At 40.6% G+C, this 24,033-nt stretch overlaps 1 protein-coding gene across 1 annotated transcript in view; it reads left to right on the forward strand.

Annotated features, from left to right (window-relative positions):
• LOC126338929 (putative carbonic anhydrase 3) overlaps positions 1 to 24,033 on the forward strand; it is a 406,570-nt gene that overhangs the window by 277,994 nt on the left and 104,543 nt on the right. The window contains exon 2 of the mRNA XM_050001590.1: positions 20,036 to 20,065. Coding sequence (XP_049857547.1) covers positions 20,036 to 20,065 — 30 coding nt within the window. The remainder of the gene's footprint in view (positions 1 to 20,035; positions 20,066 to 24,033) is intronic.

The raw sequence follows: 24,033 nt of genomic DNA on the forward strand, positions 1-24,033 counted from the left end.
TGAAAATGTAATCACATGTCATTTCTAGTATAATATATTTGTCCAATGAATACCCTGTTACCATCTGCATTTGTTCGTAGTGTAGCAATTTTAATGACAAGTAGTGTATTTAAACGACTTGACTATTTCTAATAGGACACACTAATACTGTATTCGAGCATTACAGGTTTGTTCATCCTACACATCCACGTTAACGTACATTTTTCCACATTTAGAGTTAGCTGCCATTCATCACACCAATTAGAAACTTTTTCTAAGTCGTCTCGTATCTTCCTACAGTCACTCAACGTCGACACCTTACCGTTCACCACTGCATCATCAGCAAACAACCGCAGATTGCTGCCCGCCATGTCCACCAAATCATTTACGTATGTAGAGAACAACAGCGGTCCTATCACATTTCCCTGGGGCACTCCTGACGATACTCTTGTCTCTGATTAGCACTCGCCGTCGAGGACAACATACTGGGACCCGTTACTGAAGAAGTCTTTTTCCGCTCACATGTATCTGAACTTACTCTATATGCTCGTACCTTGGTTAACAGCCTGCAATGGGGCACCGTGTCAAATGCTTTCAGATAATCTAGAAACTGCGAGAAGCCCACTCCCCCTCTTTGTATCATGTCATATTTATAGCGAGCCATTCAAGCGCTAGGACATTCAACTGTGAACCACACCTATGCGCTGAACTACAATGTTCTCTGTTACACTATCCACTTCGCGGTCTTTGTTGTGATAATACACTCCACATCCTTTTCATAAATTTAAACCGTCGACAACTCAGCCTTCAATTACCACACACAAGCGCGCGCGCGCACACACACACACACACACACACACACACACACACACACACACACACACACACAAAACCACACATATACTCGGTTAACGTCTGGAGTAGTGCTGGAGGGAATTGACACCATGAATCCTGCAGTGCTGTCCATAAATTCGTAAGAGTGCGAAGGGGTGGAGATCTGTTCTGAACAGCAAGTTGCAAAGCATTCCAGATATGCTAAATAATATTCATATCTGGAGAGGTTTGTGACCAGTGGAAGTTTAAACTCAGAAGAGTGTTCCTGGAAGCACTCCAGCAATTCTGGACTTGTGGGGTGTCGCATTGTCCTGCTGAAATTGTTCAAGTCCGGTCGGAATGCACAATGGACATGAATGGATGCAAGTGATCATACATTATGCGTACGTACGTGTCACCTCTCAGATTCGTATCTAGACGTATCAGGGGTCCTATATCACTACAACTGCACACGCCCCACACCATTACAGAGCCTCCACCAACTTGAACAGTCCTAGGCAATAGTCCAATGTCGGTGTTGAGGGGCCCAGATGAGGCGGAAAGCTTTTGTCGTGCTGTCATCAAGGATACACGAGTGGGCCTCCGGCTCCGAAAGCCCATATCGATGATGTTTCGTTGAATGGTTCGCACGCTGACACTTTTGGATGGCCCAGCATTGAAATCTGTAGCAATTTGCGGATGGGTCCCACTTCTGTCACGATGAACGATTCTCTTCAGTCGTCATTGGTCCCGTTCTTGCAGGATCTTCTTCCGGCCGCAGCGATGTCGGAGATTTGATGTCTTACCGCATTCCTAATATTAGCAGTACACTCGTGAAATGATCGTACGGGAAAATCCCCACTTCATCGCTACCTCGGAGACACTACCATCGTTCGTGCGCCGATTATACACCACGTTCAGCTTCACTTGTCTTATAGAGGCGTTGCCGACCGCAGCGCCGTCTTTTGCATGTTTCCATATTTCTGTATTTGAATAGATGTGATTATGCCAGCTTCTTTCTTTGGCGCTTCATTGTGTGTATATACAGAAATTACGAACCTTCTCCTGTGTCAACAGCGGGACATGAGACGTCCGTACGATGTGGTGGCATTATATGCCTCATGCACTACCGTTGACTGACAGTACCAACAGTAACCGCAATGTGTCGAAAGTCAAAAAGGCAAAAGTATGCCCCTGCGCTTCAATTCGAACGCAAAACTTCTTCACATTTGTCTTGCACTTAAGAAACAACAACAGCATGAAATGTGTTCGATAACATAATAACACACAACTTCCACTTTTCACTGCTGTTAATAATTTAAAACGTATTAGAACAATGCTGAATATTCAGAAATTAAATGAACAAAACCAAGCTCTTTTACGTTTCAAACCAACAGAAATAACTTCACGTTACCAGCACTTGACATACATTACGTTTAATTGTGTGTAAAGCAATAAGGACTCTCTCGTAGTTAATATACATACGATTTCAGTACAGATACCGTATGATAGGCATAGACAGCTTTCGAAAATTTTAAGATTAATGGGTAATATGAAATCATAATGTTGACGTTTGGTTTCTTAAAAATGAATCATATTCACTACATAAATAGTTTAAACAGTTTTCCAATTCTTTACTATTTGTCTTATGTTATATGTGTCTTATAATCTTAATCTGTGTATGTGAAAGGCATTGTCTTGACTGACTGACTGTCTTATATTGTAGGCGTCGTTTAAGGAGAGATTTTCGAAATTCCAACCCTAATGGGGTGAAATGGGGGTGAACGGTATTTTTGAAAAATGTCGCTATTCTCGGCCAGAAATAAAGAAATACCTGTTTCAGTATTTTTGGAAATTTAACCTTAAGGTGGCGAGATAGTGGGTAGAAGTGTTTTTGGAAATATATCATTATTAAAGCACTACTAAAGTATTTTAAAGCTACATCTATGAACATCCTGTATCAGTGTATTCGGAAAGTGAACTCCTAAGGGGGTGAAATGGGGGATGAGATTTTTTATAAAAATGTTTCATTATGAAAGCATTTTTAAAGCCAAATCTGTGAAAATTTTAACCTTTCTTATCAGACAGAAATAAAAAATATGTATTTCACTGTTTTTGGATCTTCAGGCCTTTGGGGGTGAAACGGGGTACGAAACTTTTTATGGAAGTGTTTCATTGTGCAAGCATTTTTGAAGCTAAATCTATGAAAATTTGTAATTGGCTTCTCTTTTAGAAATGAAACGTACGCTTATCACAGTTTTTGGGTATTCAACCACTAAGTCGGTGAAATAGAGAGTGAAACTTTTATGAGAAATATTTCACTGCGACAGCAGACTTAAAGCTAAATCTTTGAAAATTGGTGTTTGGCTTCTCGGTTAGAGATGAAAAAACACGTGTTTCACTTTTTTTTGGAAATTCAATGCGTAAGGGGGCGAAACAGGATCATACTGATTAACTGTCTCATCATTGTACAGCCCGAACCACTAAGGATTGAAGTTTGGAGGGGGAATGGATCTTATACCATAGACATTGTTTAAGACGGGATTGTCCGAAATTCCACTCCTAATTGGGTGAAACACAGGATAAAAGGCTTTTAGAATATGGGTCGCTAAAGAGAATTCTGAAGCTAGAACTACGAAAACTGGTATTGGGTTACTCATTCAGAAAATAAAAAATACATCTTTAAGCATTTTTGGAAATTCAATCACTAAGGGTGTAAAATAGTGGGTGAAGGATTTTTTTTAAAACAAATAATTACTAAAGACCTACTAAAAGAATTTAAGGGTACATCTAGGACACCTGATATTTGACTTCTCGGTTAGCAATAAAGAAAACTTGTTTCAGCGTTCTGGAAATTCAGCGTCTAATGGAGTGCAATAGGGGACAAAGATTTTTAAGAAAATGCTTCGTTACTTTAAAAAAATTTATAGCTAAGTTTATGACAACTGGTGTTTCGCTTCTCGGTTAGATATAAAGAAATATTTGGGAGGAGATGAAAGTTGCTATGGAAATATCTCGGCAAGCACGCAAAAGACTTGATTAACAGCAACTTTGGACTCCAGCTACCAGAATCGCGTTTTGGTCAGAAGTACATTTGAAAAAGACCGTGCTCATATGGCCTTAATTAGTACGAAAAACTTAAAAAGTGTTGCAGTTTCTGAACAACATAAAAATTCGATTGAATGGAAACAAAAAACAAAAAATCACTACGAGCGATACGTCTACGCGAGCGAAGCAGTGGGCGCTAAGCTAGTCATATATGAGATTTGAGTGAATGTATGTGTGTTTACCTCTGATATAATGGAATTATGAGAGATTATATCTGAGTGAGCAAGAGTATAATTACGTCATGCAGGATCTTTGTGTTAGTAAAGCAAAGTATTTTTTAGCATAACGTTTCTGAGAATCTCAGGTTAGCGTTATGCTGAGCTTTCCGGTCACACAAGACAGGGCATAGATGGACTTATAGATATGTCTCCTCTGTGACTGCGGTTCACATCCTGTATAAAATTTTAAGTGACGTCTCTTCATTTTTGTCTCTGTGACCACTCTCATGTGATCGGTAAACAATAGTAATGCAGAAATGTGCAGATTAAATACAAATTACATCGTCTGTACATAAATAAACCTGCTAACTTCACATACCTTGAAACTACACACACACACACACACACACACACACACACACACACACACACACACACACACAAACACACTACTGCTGAGACACTTCTTACCGTTAAATCAGTTTCAGAATATGTGTGGCCATCTGATACATTTATGTACTGATGATGTAATTCCAACTTTAAAGTTAAACGGCAGATTTTTGCCTTATAATTGCAACCAAATAAAATTTAAAACGGCGTCGTTATTAAATAAGAACTCTCGGTTCCCCGTTATACACATTTTTAGGTTGTGTTCATCTATAACGTTCTCTCTGAGACCTAAGAGTCTCAAGTACGTTTGAATTTGAAACATTAATCGTCTGTTTGTGAATTAAGTGATTAAAACTAACGATTCTGATGACAATCGGTGGTTTATTCTTGTGATTACAGATTTCGACTGTGATCTATACTTATCTTCAGATTAATGTTGCAGTGTGAGGGGTACCACATTCGTTACAGAAGGGCACATCTATTGTCGTACTACTTAATGTGAACTGTAATACAGCTTATACAGTGACATAATCTCCTTTACATCTCACTCATGAACCTCTGTGTAACCTCACAGTATACACTAACATGACAAAAGTCGTGAGATACCCCGGTTGCATGGACTCAACAAGTTATTGGAAACACCCTGCAGAAATATTGTGTAAAAATATTGAGCCACGCTGCCTCATTAGCTCTTCACAATCGCCAAAATGTTGCCGGTGCAGTATTTTGTGCACGAACCTACCTCTCGATTATGTCCCGTAAATGTTGGATGAGATCGATGGCTCGCGATCTGGACGGTCAAATTATTCACTGAACCGTCCGCATTGTCTTTCAAACCAATTTGAGGACAACTATGGCTGGTGACATGGCGCATTATCATCCATGAAAATTCTACCGTTGTTATGGAACATGAAGTCTACTAATCGCTGCATATGGTCTCCAAGTAGCCGATTATAAGCGTTTCCAGCCAATGATCAGTTCATTTGGGCCAGATAACCCAATCCATTTCAAGTAAACACAATCCTCACCATTATGGAGCCACCACCAGCTTCCACAGGCCTTTTTGACAACTTGGGTCCACAGCTTTCTGCGCCACACTCGAGCCCTACCGCCAGCTCTTAGCGACTGAAATCATGACTCATCTGATCAGGCCACGGTTTTCCGGTTGTCAGGGGCCCAGTCCATATTGTCACCAGCCCAGGAGAGGCGCTGAAGGTGATGTGCTGTTAGCAAAGGCACTCGCTTAGATTGTCTGCTGCCATAGCCCACTAACGCCAAACTTCGGCCCGCTGTCCTAATTGGACGTTGTCCCACATTGATTTCTGCGTTTATTCCACACAGTGTTGTTTGTCTTTTAACGCTGAAACTCTACACAAACGCCGCTGTGAAGGCCGTTGGCCATTGCATTGTATGTGGTGATAAGTGATGTCTGAAGTTTGTTGTTCTCGGCGCGCGCATGAAGCTGTGGGTCTCAGAATGTGAATTCCCTAACGATTTCCTAAGTAGAATGTCTCTTTTGTGCATCTCCTACTACCAATTTGCTATCAAAGTCTATTAATGCCTGTCGTGAGACTATAATCACGGCAGAAAACCTTTCACATGAATCACCTGCGCGATACTATCGCCATCTGCTTGCGAGCAATTGCTACCCCGTGACTTTTTCACCTCAGAGTGTATAGAGCGCAGTTCTAAATCTGTACCTGTGGGAAAAAACCACTGATAACAAAATAATACAGGTTTTAGCATATTTATATCACCATTAGTCACATGTAACACAGACGTCACGCTGTTTTAAGATCTTTATGCGTTGAGTCATAGTCCCAGCAGTCAGCTAGTGCACTGTAGAGAGGTGAGAAGTTGGGAGAGAATAGTGGTAGGTATGCAGTAGCGACTTCCAGCATGTGCAGAGTATAGCGGGAACCGTGCCAGACGTGCACCCACCGCTGTATTTTAATCCACTGATAGCCAGCTGGTGTGGTGCTGCAACAGCCCAGGCAGAGGTCGCGTTCCCTCTGGCCAACGGTGTTGCATACTAGCTAGGCGCTGCCCCTCTGACTACGCCTTGTGTGTGCTGCATGCGTTAGTTTGGCGGCTACCATCGCTGCAGTATGTACGGGGGCTAATCAACAAAGAATAGGACTGATTTTTCCTGTAGTTTCCGTGATAGTTTATCTGTCCCAAGAATATTTGAAAAGAGTAGGTTTTTTGGGTTCCATACTCCTTTCGAAATAAACGGAGTGTTTATAGGATCACTTTTTGTACGTCCGCCCGTGATAGTTCATCCGTACTATAAATATTTGATAAGAGCAGTTTTTTTGGATTCCGCACCCCATCCGATGAAGACGGAATCCTCATAGTATCACTTTGTTGTCCGTCCGTCCGTCCGTCTGTCCGACTGTTAAAAACCCTTTTTTCCAGGAACAGTAAGACGTACCACGTTGAAATTTATGTCACATACTGAGGTTTATGGTCCCTTCGCGGTGTAAAACTCACTCACCAAAAGCGACGACTTCCCGCTGGCCTAGAATCATGAAATTTGGGAAGAAGCAAGGTTTCACAGTGCAAGGTTAAGGAAACAATCCTAAAATATTTAATTTCTAATTACGAGGGTGTTCCCAAAAGTAAGATCTCCTATTTTCTTATAAGTACATAAACCTGTTTATTTCTACAATGGTTTACATCACTTTACAGCTTGAACCTTTGCCTATTTCTCGACATAATCACCATTTCTGTCGATGCATTTTTGTAGACGCTGTGGCAGCTTTTGTATGCCCCTGTCATCCCAGCTCGCCACCATGCTGTTCAGAAAGTTAGGAACCTCTTCTTTGCCGGCCGGAGTGGCCGACGGTTCTAGGCTCTACAGTGTGGATCCGCGTGACCGCTACGGTCGCAGGTTCGAATCCTGCCTCGGGCATGGATGTGTGTGATGTCGTTAGGTTGGTTAGGTTTAAGTAGTTCTGAGTTTTAGGGGAGTGATGACCTCAGAAGTTAAGTCCCATAGTGCTCAGAGCCATTTGAGCCTCTTCTTTCACCTCATCGTCGGAGATGAATCGCTTTCCGGCCAAATGTTCTTTTAACCTGGTGAACAGGTGATAGTCACTGGGCGCCAGGTCAGGACTATAGGGTGGGTGGGTGATTATGTTCCACTGAAACTGTTGCAGGAGAACAACGGTTTGCCGAGCGATGTGTGGGCGAGCGTTGTGATGGAGAATATGTACGCCGTTGCTCAACATTCCTTTTCTCCGGTTCTGAATTGCCCGTTTGAGTTTTTTCACAGTCTCACAGTACCTGTGAGCGTTAATTGAGGTCCCAGCGATTCAGCTCCGACGACGAGGTGAAAGGAGAGGTTCATAACTTTATGAAACGGATGTAAACCATTGTAGAAATAAACAGGTTTGTGTACTTATAAAAAAATAGGAGACCTTACTTTTGGGTTTACTCGTATATGACATGAAAAAAGTATTTCTTTATTCATTTGTTATCTTACGTCAAACTTGAAATTAAAACAATCTGAAGTTCTTTATTCACGAAGCAATGGTAAAAGTCAAACATCAGGCAATGGATGACTTTATTGCTCGCATGATGCGTTTCGGATTTTTTCCATCATCAGACATCTAGAAACGATTGCTGCACTAGTCTTAGAATGTTTATTTCACATAAAACTTGAAACTCCATATCTACGTGCAATAATAGCTCCTGGATGTCTGATGGTGGATAAATTCCGAAACCCATCATAGAAGCAATAAAGTCATTCCTTGCCCGATGTTTCATTTTTACCATTGCGGCCCAGTCAGCCTGAATGGAAAACTGCTAATTATTATAAAAATCATCGGCTGTCTCCTGTATGACTTTATGTCACATTTATAGTATTGAAATTAAAACAGTCTCTAAAATCTCGGAATCCCTAGGACCGATGTCTTGCCAGTATCAATGTCAATAACAGGCAGAAGTAGTACAGACTCTCAATTTCCGGAATGGATGAATTGTCTGTAAACATAATTAAGGTTATACGAACCCTCAATGTGCCAGACCTACTCGCACCTGGAATGTTTTTATGTATAATGTACACAGGTGGCAATACTCTCGTATCGGTATTTTGGTAGTAATGCTGTATTGCATAGACGTTCCTTGCACTTCGCTTGCCAGACGATGGAGGTCACACGAGAGAAGCAGTATGATGCAATAAATTTCTGTGTTTATTTATTCCATCAGCCACTGAAACTTACGAAGAGCTGTAGCAAGCGTACGGTAAAGATGGACTACCTCGTGCAACAGTGTTTAGATAGTTCGAGACTTCAAAGAAGGCCACTTGTCTGTGTTAAGCAAGGTGAGCTCTGTGTTTCGGCTTGTGCTGTCACTGAAGTCAACATCAACACAGCTGCTGTGACTGTCCCTGAGAACCGGCGGATAACATTACGTAAACTCGGTGATGTGTTGAGAATTTCATATGGCAGTGTCTTTAAGACTGTGGATGATCGTCTGATAGGATTCGTGTTTGTGCCCGTTGGATGCAACGTCTGTTGACACGCCAACAAAAGGCTGTGCGGTTTTGACAAGCCGTGGGGCGCTGAGTATCTCTGCTGGTGATGGGGAGGCGTTTCTGTAATCGATTATCACCGGAGATGAGTCTTGGCTGCATCATCATGAAACTGAAGGAAAACGAGCCAGCACAGTGTGGAAATCGCCAGGTTCTCAAACACCAAATATGGCGAAAGTTGTTCCATTTGCAGGGAAAGTGATGGTAATTACATTTTTTGACTGATCTGGAATGATTTACCAGCATGTAGTTCTTCTTCTTACATCCAAATTACGGCAGGTGGGACACAATATCGAGCGGAGAGGGTTGCACAGATATTTTTATTTCGCTTTACATGTTAGAACAAAATAATTTGTCGTCTTCAGAAACTTAGTATTGGTTTACCAGACGTCAGTGTTTTCTTCACAGAAGCATAATGCGGTGATGTGTCGAAAAGTGTACGTATTTTATGTGATTATTGTAAACTCAGATTGACAGACTGACAATTTACAGTAAACGAATCACATCTATGTATTTGTCATCTTGACATTTTTGAACATAAAATGGTATTTTGTTTCTGTGAAGAAGATATTTCATCTACTAAACAAGCACTAAGCTTCTGAAGTTGATAATTTAATTTGTCAAAACCAGTAAAGGAAATAAAAAAATCTGTGCAAAAGACGACTGAATTATATTCTGAAACTTAATTGTGACTTGCAGAGTAATCATGTAGATGTACTTGTCATACAAACATTCGAACAAATATGCTCGGAGCACCAAGAACACTTGATGAACACAATCTTCGCGCTATTACGTCGATGGTTTGGCAGATTAAACGGAAAATAGAGTTGGTTTACATTTAAAAATATTTATTTTTCGGTAATTAATTTTGATGCATACCACGCATACGATAACACAGCCTGAAAAATCGATGCTGAAAGTTGATCATGAGTTGTGCTTGTAATTTTGTCCTCCTATCTATGTAGTTATGTAGTTCTCAATTCGTTCGAGAAATCAGTCATTCATGATAGGAAACACAGTCATGGCTCAGTCACTCAAAATGATTCAGAAATTTTACTTGTTAGAATGAAATCAGGCGATGATTCTTCTTCTCTGCAGGCTCGTGCTTTGCGGCAGTCTGTTAATCTGTACAAATAAAATGCCTCGTAATTTTGGGAGCGTTGTATAATCAGTCGGGAAACCTCCTCCTATCTATGTAGTTATGTAGTTCTCAATTCGTTCGAGAAATCAGTCATTCATGATAGGAAACACAGTCATGGCTCAGTCACTCAAAATGATTCAGAAATTTTACTTGTTAGAATGAAATCAGGCGATGATTCTTCTTCTCTGCAGGCTCGTGCTTTGCGGCAGTCTGCTAATCTGTACAAATAAAATGCCTCGTAATTTTGGGAGCGTTGTATAATCAGTCGGGAAACCTCAGATCAAGTGGATATTTGGCTTTGATAAAGTTTAACCTTCCGAAGAATTGATGGAGCTCTTGGATTATTAAATGCAGGTTCGTGTCCAGTCTTTCGGAAGTTCCCTTCTGATTAATAACTACGCAATATATCGATGAATATCATTAATTCTCAAATGTCAAATACACACCTTCTGCATGAAGGAATATATATATATATATATATATATATATATATATATATATATATATATATATATATATATCAGTCATCTTCTGTCATAAATCTCAATAATCAGATTACAGTTCTTCAAACAAAGCTCAGGCTAATCGGCACGAAGACAATCTCGGAAGTTTTTTTTTTCTTCTAACCAGCACCAGAGAGAGTACTACAAAGAATAATTATGCGCTCATGGCATAGCTATTGTATGAAACTATTTTGCGCATGGATTCTGCGAGTATGGAGATAGAAAATTAATAATCGTCATTCAACGGTAGAATTGTATCAGAATAATCCATCGAATATAAAAAAATATTACATGCTGTGAATCGTTATTGCATCCCCGCGGTTCCGAAATCCGCGCTGGATTTTCAATAGCAGATTAAAATTTTGAAGCCTCGACATAAAGTTTCGAACTTGTCGATAAAAATCAACATCACACTGCTGGCACACCGATGTGTAGTTTAGCGGTATTAGTTCCACCGTGCAGAGCAGTCAGTCCTCAACATCTATAAATGTGTTATCATGCATAACAGTATTTGTTTGTCCACCCCGGAAATCCGATATCAGACTAACTTGTTGTCAGCAACGAATGGTCTTAAAATGTTTTCAAGATATGTTTTGTGAACTTAATTTGTCAATTTACCGGATTTGGAGCAAGTGACGAAAACATTTTTTAACAAGTCGGTTAAACGATTGACCTCTTCTATACCCAATGACCAAATGATCATTTGTTCGTAATAAACGTAGGAGAACTTCAGGCAACATTTGTCAAAATGCTGAGATAGAATACTGCGCCATGTACGAATGCGTTATTTTATGTATACTACTAACTGCGATAAGAGTTCGTTTTTCTCCTTTATGCGATAAAGTGCGTCGAATGCTGGTCTTCGAAGCACTCTTGCTCGTTATTGTTTTCAAGTAAAGAGGCCTACAATTTTAATTCTTTACTAATCCAAGTCGTATGAGTAATTTATTTACCTACCTTGCCACTATTCCTTATTGATTTACTTGCCTCTGTTGAAGCAAATCAGCAGCCAGCTGAAAAAATATAATTTCATTTCTTTACCGGTTTCAGGCAACTAGTGCCTTTTTCAGAAGAGTAGAGTTATCGCTTTATTAACGTGCATCAAAAATATGCATGTGTATGTGCCATAGTACTATTGACATATCAATCATAGTACACGTACAAATGTGGTAGTAAGGACTCCGAACAACAAGTGTAGACGTCATATATTAACCGTCCTATTCTTTCCAGTTTCGAAACGGACAGAAAAGTATGCACTTGGGAATCGAACACAGGTTCTCTACTTCCCAGCCAAAAGCCATCGTCGCAGTGCCAGTGGTGCTTTCATTGCACAGAATTTACATAACGGGTACGTAAGCGACAGGCGAAAAAATTCTTCCCTCGATTTCTCTTGCGGACCCTGCATATTATGATGGAAAGTGCTCAGTGTTCAATTATCTACCGAACTTGTCAATCTTAAGTCGATTCGCGACGTGGACTTTTGGAGAGGTTTTCCCAAAAACGGGGAAGCTTTGAGCCAAAATATCTGTCTTTCGTTTTAGGTTATACACAACCGCCTGCCGAATCGCTTGGCTGTGTGTAAGGCATTCCACTTCTCAGTGGGCAAGTTTAATCGTTGCCGGGTCATACCGGCGATGTGCGAACAGCTAGGTGACAGTGTAAACATACTCTAACGGTACACTGTTGCCACAGTCACAAGTGGAAACCCCAGGGCATCCACGAACTTGGGAAACGGAGTGTCCCACGACCTGGCAGCGATGAAACACGCTGATGTCGAACGTCTTGCTCATCTCTGACTCGACGGCCAGCACGAGGTCTTATGACTCCGCTGTCACGTAACAAGCTGAACAGTTCTTTTTAACGTAGTGACGGCTGCTCTAGTCCTCCAACACAACACCTATCTCTAGACTGGTTGCTCTTGAGCATAGTAGCGTAGCGTAGGCTGAACGTAAGGTGTTAGTGCTTTCAATCTACCCCAAGAAAGTCAGGAGAATCCCAGTTTTCAATATATTTTGTTCGGGAATTTCTTATTAAATCTTCTTCATGACGCGTGCCGCTTTTCCTTTCACTGCTTTAAAGAACTTAAATCTTATTCCTTTTAATGCAGATGTGACCTTCGGGAATGGATACAAGTCACATGCTGCTAGGTGAGGCGAATAAGGTGGTAGGTGTAAAACTGGTATGCTATACTCCGCTAGAAACATCTTAACAGACGCTGCGGTATGAGCCGGTGTGCTGTCCTGTTGCAGAACCCAAGACTTGCTCTTCCACAGTTCGGATCGCTTTTTCCTTATTTTCTGACGGAATTGAGCAAGAACCACAAGGTAGTAGTGCTGATTAATAGTTTGACTTTCAGGAACCCGGTACAGATTCACAATTCCATGAATACCGGAATACCGTAAAAAGATCGTCATCGCTTCCAGTCTTGGCCGGCCGGCGGTGGCCGAGCGGTTCTAGGCGCTACAGTCTGGAAGCGCGCTACCGCTACGGTCGCAGGTTCGAATCCTGCCTCGGGTATGGATGTGTGTGATGTCCTTAGGTTAGTTAGGTTTAAGTAGTTCTAAGTTCTAGGGGACTGATGACCTCAGAAGTGAAGTCCCATAGTGCTCAGAGCCATTTGAACCCTTCCAGTCTTGTTTTGCTCATTCAAGCTTATTTTCACTTTCGTGAAGTTGCGCCTTCCCAGTACATGGATTGGCGCTTAGTTTCTGGATAATAAGTGAAAAACCAAGATTCGTCACATATTATCTCTTTCCAAGAAATTGGGATAATTTTTAATGGTTTTTTCATTCGACAGTGAAAGTTTCCGTTACCAGTTTCGCACACCCTTGACCCGTGCTAAATTTGTTATATAAAATTTCACTTACGTGTTTTTTCAGTTCCTGCAGTTCGAACCCTCATCCGACGGCCAGGTCGCATCAGATGTTCCGGTGCATCTCAGGATTGAGTCAACTTCAACGTCTTCTCGGCCATCTTGGAAAGGCTCGAAGCGCTCAAAACGTCGCGTGCGAGATAAGCAGTCTTCGCAAAATACTTCATTAGTAAAAGATAGGTTTCAGTAGAGGTTTTTCCAGGTCTCATATGAAACTTCACAACAGTTCATTGCTCTGTTATTACAGTTATCACCTCTTCGGTAAAACAAAATAACAGTTCTTACGCCTCGCCCATAGACTCACCGTGCTTCTGTTCACCGCTACGTTCGCAGGTTCGAATCCTGCCTCGGGCATGGATGTGCGTGATGTCCTTAGGTTAGTTAGGTTTAAGTAGTTCTATGTTCTAGGTGTTGATGACCTCAGAAGTTAAGTACCATACTGCTCAGAGCCATTTGAACCATTTGAACAGTTCTTACACAAACGAAGGCCAAGCCCACAGTGATTTGCCTACATACACCAGAGATGCTTCATTAATACAACATTCATGACGTACTAATTTTCTGTGAAATTTCTCATACAGCAGTAACTGCTGATTTAAAATTTTAAAGTAGTAATTAGGTTGAGGCCGAAGTAGAATTAAAATTTAGAACACGGATAACTTAATTAGGAAGAGTTGCGTCCAGAATAGCGATTAACAGTTATGTATACATGAATGTACACTTCCAGGCGTATATGGATGACGAAATCTTCTCTCCCTCCATTCGGGTAGCTGCGTGGAAGTTCGGTGTCTTCTGGCAAAGATGATGTGAGTGGCACTCAACGTAACGTCACGGTATTTCAACGCAACCATCTGGATGGAACATTTCCTCAGCAACCTCTACAAAAGAAAATTATCAGATAGGCGAGTATAAATTATATTGTCAAGATATTGCAGCCAAATTTTTACATAATTTTAAATTGCAATGGGCAGAAAGAGTGTGTGTGTATGAAGAACACTGTGAAGTCGGTTTTTTAATTGGTGCGTCTTCTGCAAATTCAGTCGGAGGCGCTAGCCCGCATGACTGCAACGTTAGGTTGGTTGCCTACATGGCTGGTACTACTCCGCAGCCACTGCTGTAGTGTGTGTGTGTGTGTGTGTGTGTGTGTGTGTGTGTGTGTGTGTGTGTGAAAGTAGGGAGTGCAACGGGGAGAGGATGTTTCAACGAGTGTCATGGTCTTACTGAGCACGAGTAGAACTGAAATGAGATTGGCGACAAACTAAATATCAGAGTTGTGGCCCACATACCGGTACGAGGGGCGTTCAGAAAGAAATGCAACACATTTTATTCTTGGTCATTTTCGGTTGAAAATATTCGGAATTTGTTGTGGGATATCTTGTAATGTTCCTGCTTCAGCTCCTATAGGATCATGAATTCCGATAGGTGGGGGCACTATTTGTAGCCTTCAAAAGAACTGTAACGGAGGTGCCTTCCAAACAGAGAGCAGTCATTGAGTTTCTTTTGGCGGAAAACCAAAGCATCGCAGATATTCATAGTCGCTTGCAGAATGTCTACGGAGATCTCATAGTGAACAAAAGTACGGTGAGTCTATGGGCGGGGCGTTTGTCATCATCGCAACAAGGTAGTGCAGACCTGTCCGACTTCCCACGTGCCGTTCGACCGTACACAGCTCTGACTCGTGCAATGTTGCACTGTGCAGAGCAGAGACTCCCATTAGAGGTGATCAGAAGATTACAATCAAAAACTTCAGTGCTCAACATGACGTCTCTGTTGGTAGTGCTGACACACTCTTCCACCAGATGGAGTACTCAGAGGTGTGTGCCTGCTGGTTTCCTCGACACCTAACAGAGCACCATAAAGAGCAACGAAGCACCACCGCTGCGAAACTGCTTGCACTTTACGAAGCTGATAGTGACAATTTTTGTCGAACATCGTCACAGAATCTTTGCCAGTTTTTGTTCCAGTAAATCCTGTCCTGTTTCCGAGGCTGGCGTTGAGTATTCTGACAGATATAGAAATAGATGCCCGTTTATCAACAGCAAACAAGACAATTTTTAGTTTCATCAAAATTCTAAGAAAAATATCGCTTAGCAGTAACTTCAGAATCCGCTTATATCAATCGATCATTATACCTGCGATGTTATATGGATGTGAAACATCAATGTTTCGAAAGAAAGATGAAGAAAAACTGTTAATATTCGAAAGAAAAGTACTAAGGAAAATTTTTGGATCTGTATACGACGAAAATAACATGGAATGGAGCATAAGAATGTAGAATTAAAAGGGATGTACAAACACCGTAACATCGTCGAAGTGCTCAAGAGGAGAAGGTTGAATTGGGCAGGCCATATAGCAAGAATGACAGAGAATAGACTACCTAGAATGGCATTCAGCAGAACAATAGATGGAATGATAGGAAGAGGGAGACCCAGAATCAGATGGCGGGATAACATTTGGGAGGACACAACTAGGATGAACAGCAACAGCAACTGGACAAACAGCGCATTGGACAGGCAGAAGTGGAAGAGGCTCATAGAGCAGGCGTATGGTCGGTAAGGCCCTTGCCACATGTAAAGTAAAGTAAAGTAAATCGTCACAGCAACGGAACATGCGTTCAGCACTTTGAACCAGAAACAATCCACAGAGTGGCACCGCACCACCTCACCTCCGGAGAAAAAGTTCAAATCTGCATCTTCATCCAGTAAAGTCATGGTAATGATTCTCTGGAACTCTGAAGGGGTTATTCTGTTTGATTTCCCTTCTCACTATGCAACAATCAACTCTGAAGTGTACTGTGTTTGCGGTGTCACCGCCAGACACCACACTTGCTAGGTGGTAGCCTTTAAATCGGCCGCGGTCCGGTAGTATACGTCGGACCCCCGTGTCGCCACTATCAGTGATTGCAGACCGAGCGCCGCCACACGGCAGGTCTACAGAGACTTCCTAGCTCTCTCCCCAGTTGTAGAGCCGACTTTGCTAGCGATGGTTCACTGACTTCTACGCTCTCATTTGCCGAGACGATAGTTAGCATAGTCTTCAGCTACGTTATTTGACACGACCTAGCAAGTCGCCATTATCTGTTACTATTGATACTGTGAATCATGTAATGTCAAGAGCAACGTTCGTCATTAATGAATTAAAGTTATGTATTCCACCAGCTACGTCCGTTTTTCTCAATTCTAATTCCCTTGCCAAGTTCCAGACCTCACGCCAGCCTGCGTGAGGTAAAACGCGTGCGTTTCGGCCTCCTTTAGTAATACGGTGTTGGCTCTCCAGCCAACCACAACAGTGTTCTACATCTACATCCATACTCCGCAAGCCCCTAGGAACTTGAAGAAACGACATCAGCGTGTTCGCCTGCACAAAAATGCAACGCAAGGCCTCGTACTGGTCTGTGCTCACCATCAGACCTCACAAAACTTCATTGGACTGCTCTTCCTCATCCACCCTACAGCCCGGATCTCGCATCTCCCGACTTCCATCCGTTTGTCCCAATAGAGGGTGCACTCCGCGGGAAGCAGTACGTGGATGATGGGGAAGTTTTTGATGCTGCAAGACATTGGCTCCGATGTCGAACATTAGAGAGTACCAAGCGGACATACGGGCCATCCCAGTGAGGTAGCGCAAAGTCGTCGCATGGATGGAGAGTATGTTGAAAAATAGGTTGCTGTAACCAAAAGAATGGAGAATAAGATGGTGTATTGCAGTCCTGGATAAAACCAACCTAGTTTCAGAAAAAAATGAGTTGCGTTACTTATTGAACGCCTCTCGTAGAAGAAAGGATAGAAACGCAATACGGAAGAAGCATAGAGGAACTAAAAAGCGTACTAGCTCAGGAAGCAGAGCGTTCATTGTCAAAAGAAATCTTCTATTATGAAACATTAGCCTTAATTTGAAAATAAATTCCTAAGAATGTACGTTTGGAGCACAGAACAGCATGGAAATTAATCATGGGCTGTGGAAAACCGGAAAACAAGAGGATCGAAGCGTATAGGACGTGGTGTTACAGTGGGAGCTTAAAACATGATAAAAGGAGGAAAGGAGGTGTGGAAAACTAACTACGTAGAAGAAGGGGCTGGATAGTGGTATGTGTGTTAGAACATCGTAGAAAAACCTCCATTGTACTGAAATCAGCTGTAGACGGTAAAAATCGCACGAGAAGACAGAGATTGGGACATATCCAACAAATAACTGAGGACGTTTTCAGAGGATGGATAATCATTTCTGGGCGACGCGACAACAACTGGATTACAGATGGCGGTTGTTCAGTTCAGGTAGTTGCATCATCCACACATCATAAAAGGTGAAGCTGTCATCAGCCCGAAGATTGGTGTGAACGCCACAATCCTTCACTAGGCATAGGCGCATTGGAGGTGATATGCTGTTGCCTTCTTTCCAGCTACAAAGTTTCTTACGCAACCAGTTATAGTAGACCTTCTGATTATCATGGACTGCGAAATATGGTGCAGCTCAGCATTTTCACATTAATAAATGTTGCTACTGAGAAAAGAAGTGATAAATACCGTAAAAATACCAGAACTAACGGACGATCGAACCTGACACTTTTGGAAACACAATTTGGCACATTTCCAAGGAGCCAATAATTGCGTCGTCCGCAGACCAAATGGACGCTAAATGTAATACAGAAAGAGCCAATTCAATCACAGATTCTACATGTCAAAAAATGCACCGTCTTGGAAGAGTATGCAATTTTTATGGGTATATGCTTGCCATTTACACGTTTATTACATCTATTTTTATTTAAGGACTGCTCCTTTTTTTAGTATTTACCAAGAGGGATTATTTAATCAGGGCATGAAAACTCTTGAGGCATTCCCGTAGTTATATAGTAAAATAGGTTTATGCCTGTGTATTCTATTCCCTTCTGTATGGTATCATATGTAGGATCTGTAGCCCAGGACTGGTCAAACTACTGCCCGCAGGTGTCCAGACACTGGCCCGTGGATGTCTTTGGACTGCACCATCCCCAGTATGTGAAGCGTACCTGCGGATAATTTCGCCTCTAGTAACCATCGTATCGGTATAGACATACTTCGAACTGTATTTCATAAAACCGAAATTTCAGTACACGAGTGGTTGTTATCCGCACGATTGTTTGTTGTGTTCACAAGACTGGTTCGAGGACATTTTCTCACACAACCGACATGACATTCACTGGTGTCGGTTTTTGGTGCTCATTGCGGTATGCACTGCATTCGAATCTTGCACGTACGTGCCTCTGGTGCCCCTCCATCTTGGTGCCACAAACATTGCCTTGTGTCACTTTGGCGTTAAACCTGCCCTTTGTATTACACAATACTGTAGTGTACTGTAGTGATGTAAATAATTAACCAATAACGCGACCGAAATTTTTGATGTGATGGAATTTGCCTTCAAAGTCTGGCAATAACAGTGTTGTGGTATTTCAGTTGTTTAGCGCCTTCTTGTGTGGTATGTCTCAGTTTTCCCACAGCGAACAATTATTCTAACATTTCAGTGTGATTTATTACAGCAAAGAGAGAATGTGGATAAGAAGTATGCAAAACAAGGATAGACAATCCGGTATTATTTTTCCAGGTATCGGTGATAAAGCAGGTGCGCATCATTTGCATTACAGACATCGCAGTTTTCAAATAACGTAGTCTCAAGCCGTATTTTAACATAATACATCCTGAAGACTGCGGTGAACTTCCTGAAGATGCTAGATTATCAATTTACCGTACAGTTGAAGAAATAACGTAACATCGTGACTCGGTGAAGAACTGCCATCTTACTCACTATACAAATTTTAGTTTCTATACACTCTCAGTAAACTGATTTCAATGCATAAAATAGACAAAATAATAAACTTAAACACACTTGATAGCTTATATCGCTCTGTTAAACTCTTACTTTGTCGAATACTGGGCAGAGTGTCTACTGCCATTTTCGTTCACCAAATGTAGTAAAGAAGCGAACTGCCTGTAGTGAAAACATGTAGAACTCTCCACGCAAATTCTTTGCAATTAAATCCTACTGATTCCTGTCCGTTAGCTACACAAAACGAAGAGACATTTGGAGATTATACTGTCATATGAATACCAGAAGATCAACTCAGTTTGGGTCTGTGTGCTCAGCTTCTTGGCAACACGAGAAGAAATGGTGCATGGCAAAGTGGTGCTTTGGCAAATATACAAACATGAAAAAATATGTGCTAGAACATTGGTGGCTACCAAAGTTATTACTCAATTGGTGCTTTTCAAATGTTTTACGTTGCGCCCATAGCTCGTTTGGGCATTCGTTTTAATTTATCGAAGTTGCAGCTTTTGTAAACAATTTTCCTTTGTGTATATATATAACTCTACCATTTACTGTTAGTTATCTCTGCGCGAGATATCTGCTTAATCAGTTGCGCCTCATTATTAGTGTAAGCTATGTAGAAAATAAAGGAGAGGATATTTTGGCGTCACATCATTTATGTTTTTAAGTGTATTGTCTCGTACACATTATATTCATATTTTACTGCCTCTGACAAGATTATTTTTCTTGTTGCAGGTGCTAACTGGGGATACAAAGGCTTAGATGGTAAGTAAAACACTGTTCTTTTGTTTTATTTACTATGAAACTGGATGATTTAGTGTCATTGTCTAGAAGCATAAAGTATCAGTTACAATCAATCACTTCAACGACCTCAGATACCTAAGAGGTCTGCGATGAAAAATTTAAGAATAGTAAACAATAACAAGAGTCTTTGATGGACTGAGATAGAGAACATCCTCTTATTATAGGTGAATAACACTATAAAAATTCGTAGACAGTGGTCAACTGGCTTGTTTGGTAGATCTTGGATGTTCTCGTACAGTTTTAAAAATATAAGAACTGTTAAATAATTGAGTAATAGTTGTGATTGCCTGAATAAAAAGTTCCACTTACTCTGAGCACATTTATTTAGCAGATAGGTACAACATTATACAACAGATGTCGCTCTCATTGCCTGCATCCCTTGCCTGACGCCACATCCAACAGCTAGCAGTGTATGTGTTCACTACACAGCATACCATGTCAAATATACCTCTGACCTTATGCTGAAGTATATTATTATATATTAACGTAGGCTATGACGTTATTAACGTAGGCTATGACGTCTACTGCCGTAATACCCGCAAAATTTTCATATGAATAAAATGAGCAGCAAACTTTTTAAACAGGTGGCTGCTGCTCATAATGTAAGTAGTGATGAAACAACGGATAAAATAAAATTATGGGTCGTGTTCAGAGAGAAAACTAAATGACATTATGATACTAAAATAGTAATAATGCTAATAACATGCAGAAAACACTGAACTAAAAGCCTAAAAAGGAAAAAAAAAATAATAGTAAGTTTCGATTTTATAACTACTTACATAGTGTTCATGAAAAGTATATGTCCACTTTGTTAGTCATAACATTATGTCAATAATCGCTGTGGCATTCTTTGGGTTAGCAGTTCAAAAATCAAACATTTAATAACTCTTATACATTAAAATGGTACCTAACTGGAGGTTTAACTAAAAGCATAGATGAATTCTTGGGAACACCAAAAAAATATATATATATATATTTTCCATGCATCTGCATTCATGGATCTATAATAAAAACAGAGATTCCGTCTCAAACATTTTTTTTTTCAAAAAAAAACTTCTGGTTTAAGCAGTGATAGCGAAAGATTCTTCAGAGGAGCACATATTCCATTCATAACAAAAAATTACAATTCACTTTAGATTTTTTGTGGAACCACTTTCACTGATCTCACTTAATATGTTCTTGAGTTCTTGACTGTACTGTCGCACCATACTGTATTCTGTTTCCTTGCTGCACAGCACCAGAGCTGAACCTCCTCTGATTCCTCCAGTGCTCTCGTCCAGGGCAGCTTCAGTTTTCTGGACACTCAAATGATTCCAAATTAGCATCGAGTCTACTGCTCACTCATCACATTCATCCATTTTAGTCACTTCAGCATAACGTCAAAAACAAACTCAGTTGAACTATTGTAATATAGCATATAGAAAACTATACAGATATTATAAAAAATTAAATTAATAAAACTGAATGCTCAGTTGAATGCCTTAATCCAGCATTTGATATCAAGAACGATGAAAATGCTGATGTATCTAATTTATCCAGTTTATATCCTGACCCCAATAAAGAAATATGCTGTAACATAAAGGAGCACTTCCTAAAAAACACAATATAATCATTAATATAGCCAGGTCTACCCAAATGACTAAATACGATCTCCCATATCTCATCTGTCATCACAAAGAAACCATATTTTTCTTTCAGTTTCCATTAAACAGCACCTTTTACATAATTTCAGAATAAACGAATTATAACCACCTATAAAATTATGAAAACAAAAAAGGTGCCCCCCCCCCACAACCCCCCCCCCCCCCCTCCCCAAAAAAATCCTTTAGTAAACTTTCCCAAATGCTACAAATCTGTATCACTTAATAAAACTAAAATTCAGACAAACATACAAAAATAATTAAAAACTGGCAGTCATAATTTTTATACTCTCAGGCACTTCATCACACACTCATTTCTTATATATCTTCAAAACTGTGGATCTTCTCTGGAGCCTTTCTAACAATTCAGATAATTTCTCCCTCTGTGCATCAGTTATTCCCTCAATTCCTTTAATTCTATCATTAATTGCACAACTGCCTTTTGGTTATAATTCATGCCAGTTCCACAGACTAATGGCACCGTTGGACTGTAGCCACAATTTCTTTTTCTAGCAAAACCTCGTTAAATAGAGCTGTAAAACTGTTTTCATGTACTTTAAATTCAAACAGTTGCCTGCTGCAGTTAAACATGGCAGTTGCTTTTGTCATCTGTTCCATACCTAACATAAAATTCGGACGCGGATCTGGGATTACTAAACGTGGTTGATTAAAGCTAACATCATCTATTCCGATGTTAGGAATACCTGCCTTCTTACTGCCTTGCTTAGCTTAATTATTGTTCCGCGTATCTTCACCCAAGTAATTGGCGTCCCCACTAACTGAGTGTGTGCTCTTACGTGATCTATAAACATTTCTGACACTTCACAAACCTGACTCCCTGTATCTAGTAAAACCTCTGCTTCAAAACCACCTAGTTTTACGTTAGTCACTGGTTGTATTCTAGTACTAAATCTCTCCTCAAGTTTCTCTTCCTCTAATATATTCATCTTTATTTCTTCAAAATTATCTTTGTTAGCAACTGACTACTTGATAGCTACATTAATTTCCACCACAAGAGGCTCTATTTGCAAATCATCCCCAAAAAGTTTGTTATAAGTAATTATACTAGAAATTTTCTGTCTTACGTTGCCTTGCAAACTTCATTTATTGACGTTTCAATAATTTAAACTTGTATTCTGGCACAGTACTATTTTTGAGATTACATTCAGGCTTTTCTTCCAGTTTGGATATTCTGCTCCTAACTTGCGATCTATGCTACCAATATTGTCCATAACTTCCCTGTTAAATATTACACTTTCGTTTGAATCTTTCTATCTCTGATTTCAGCTTGTTTTCAAAGTCATTTACTCGGCTTTTCGACATACTTTCCATTACCCGTACACTATTCTTAAACGTCATTCCCTGCTCTTTAACACTATGCATACTCTCTCAACCACCGGGGGATTCACTAGCAATAGCTTCCAATATTAAAGTTCTAGTATCAACTTACATTCACAGCTACAAGGTCGATGTATACTAATCTCATTATCTGAGGATCCGCCATCACTGGTGACTGTGTTCTCACGAAACTGTCTGAATTGCTCGTTTTCGTACCTTTTCTGAACACAAAGTGTCTGAAAGGAACACAACGCTACACAGAGCAATTCACTTTTCGCTATTTGTACTTAACATTCCATGATGAACTGATTATCGAGGCCCCTGTGTCCTCAGAGTATAACTATGGTGGATGGGTATGACTTATGGTGGAAGTATAATGTGGTTCCTGTTATGTGCACCACCTGTGAGCCGCCACGCTGGAGACTGGCCTGATATGTGGTGCCCTCTTTAAATATAACCGTGCACCGTGTCCAACGGCGGACAAAGCATAGCGCTGGCCTGCCAAAGTAAACAAAACAAGAAAAGCTAGCCAATACAAAGCAGTAGATCGATGAAGTCAGACCCTCAAGGAAAATGTATTAGGAGCAATACGAGTTCACCCAGAAACCGGCCTAACCCTCATGACGCTAGTGAAGTCCATTTGCATCTCTTGATGAGAAAGACTATTACACTAAATCAGTTGTGACGGTATTCAGAAACTTACTAAACTCTTTAGTGACACACAAACTTGAACTTTTTCGTACGTTCCGATGGTGTAAACGGATGAACGGGTGTTAGTGTGACAGTATTCCAGACATGATGATTACGTAATTATGTTACAAACTTTCAGTGATGATGGATAAGAATGAATGTATCAATTTGAGGTAAAGGACTGTAGTGCGGAAACGACCGAGTAGAAAGGTATAAGCGAAAACTTGTTTAAATTCCGCCTTAGCTTCGTGCAGAATTCAG

This window comes from Schistocerca gregaria, chromosome 1 (genome assembly GCF_023897955.1).
Source record: "Schistocerca gregaria isolate iqSchGreg1 chromosome 1, iqSchGreg1.2, whole genome shotgun sequence".
NCBI lineage: Eukaryota > Metazoa > Arthropoda > Insecta > Orthoptera > Acrididae > Schistocerca > Schistocerca gregaria.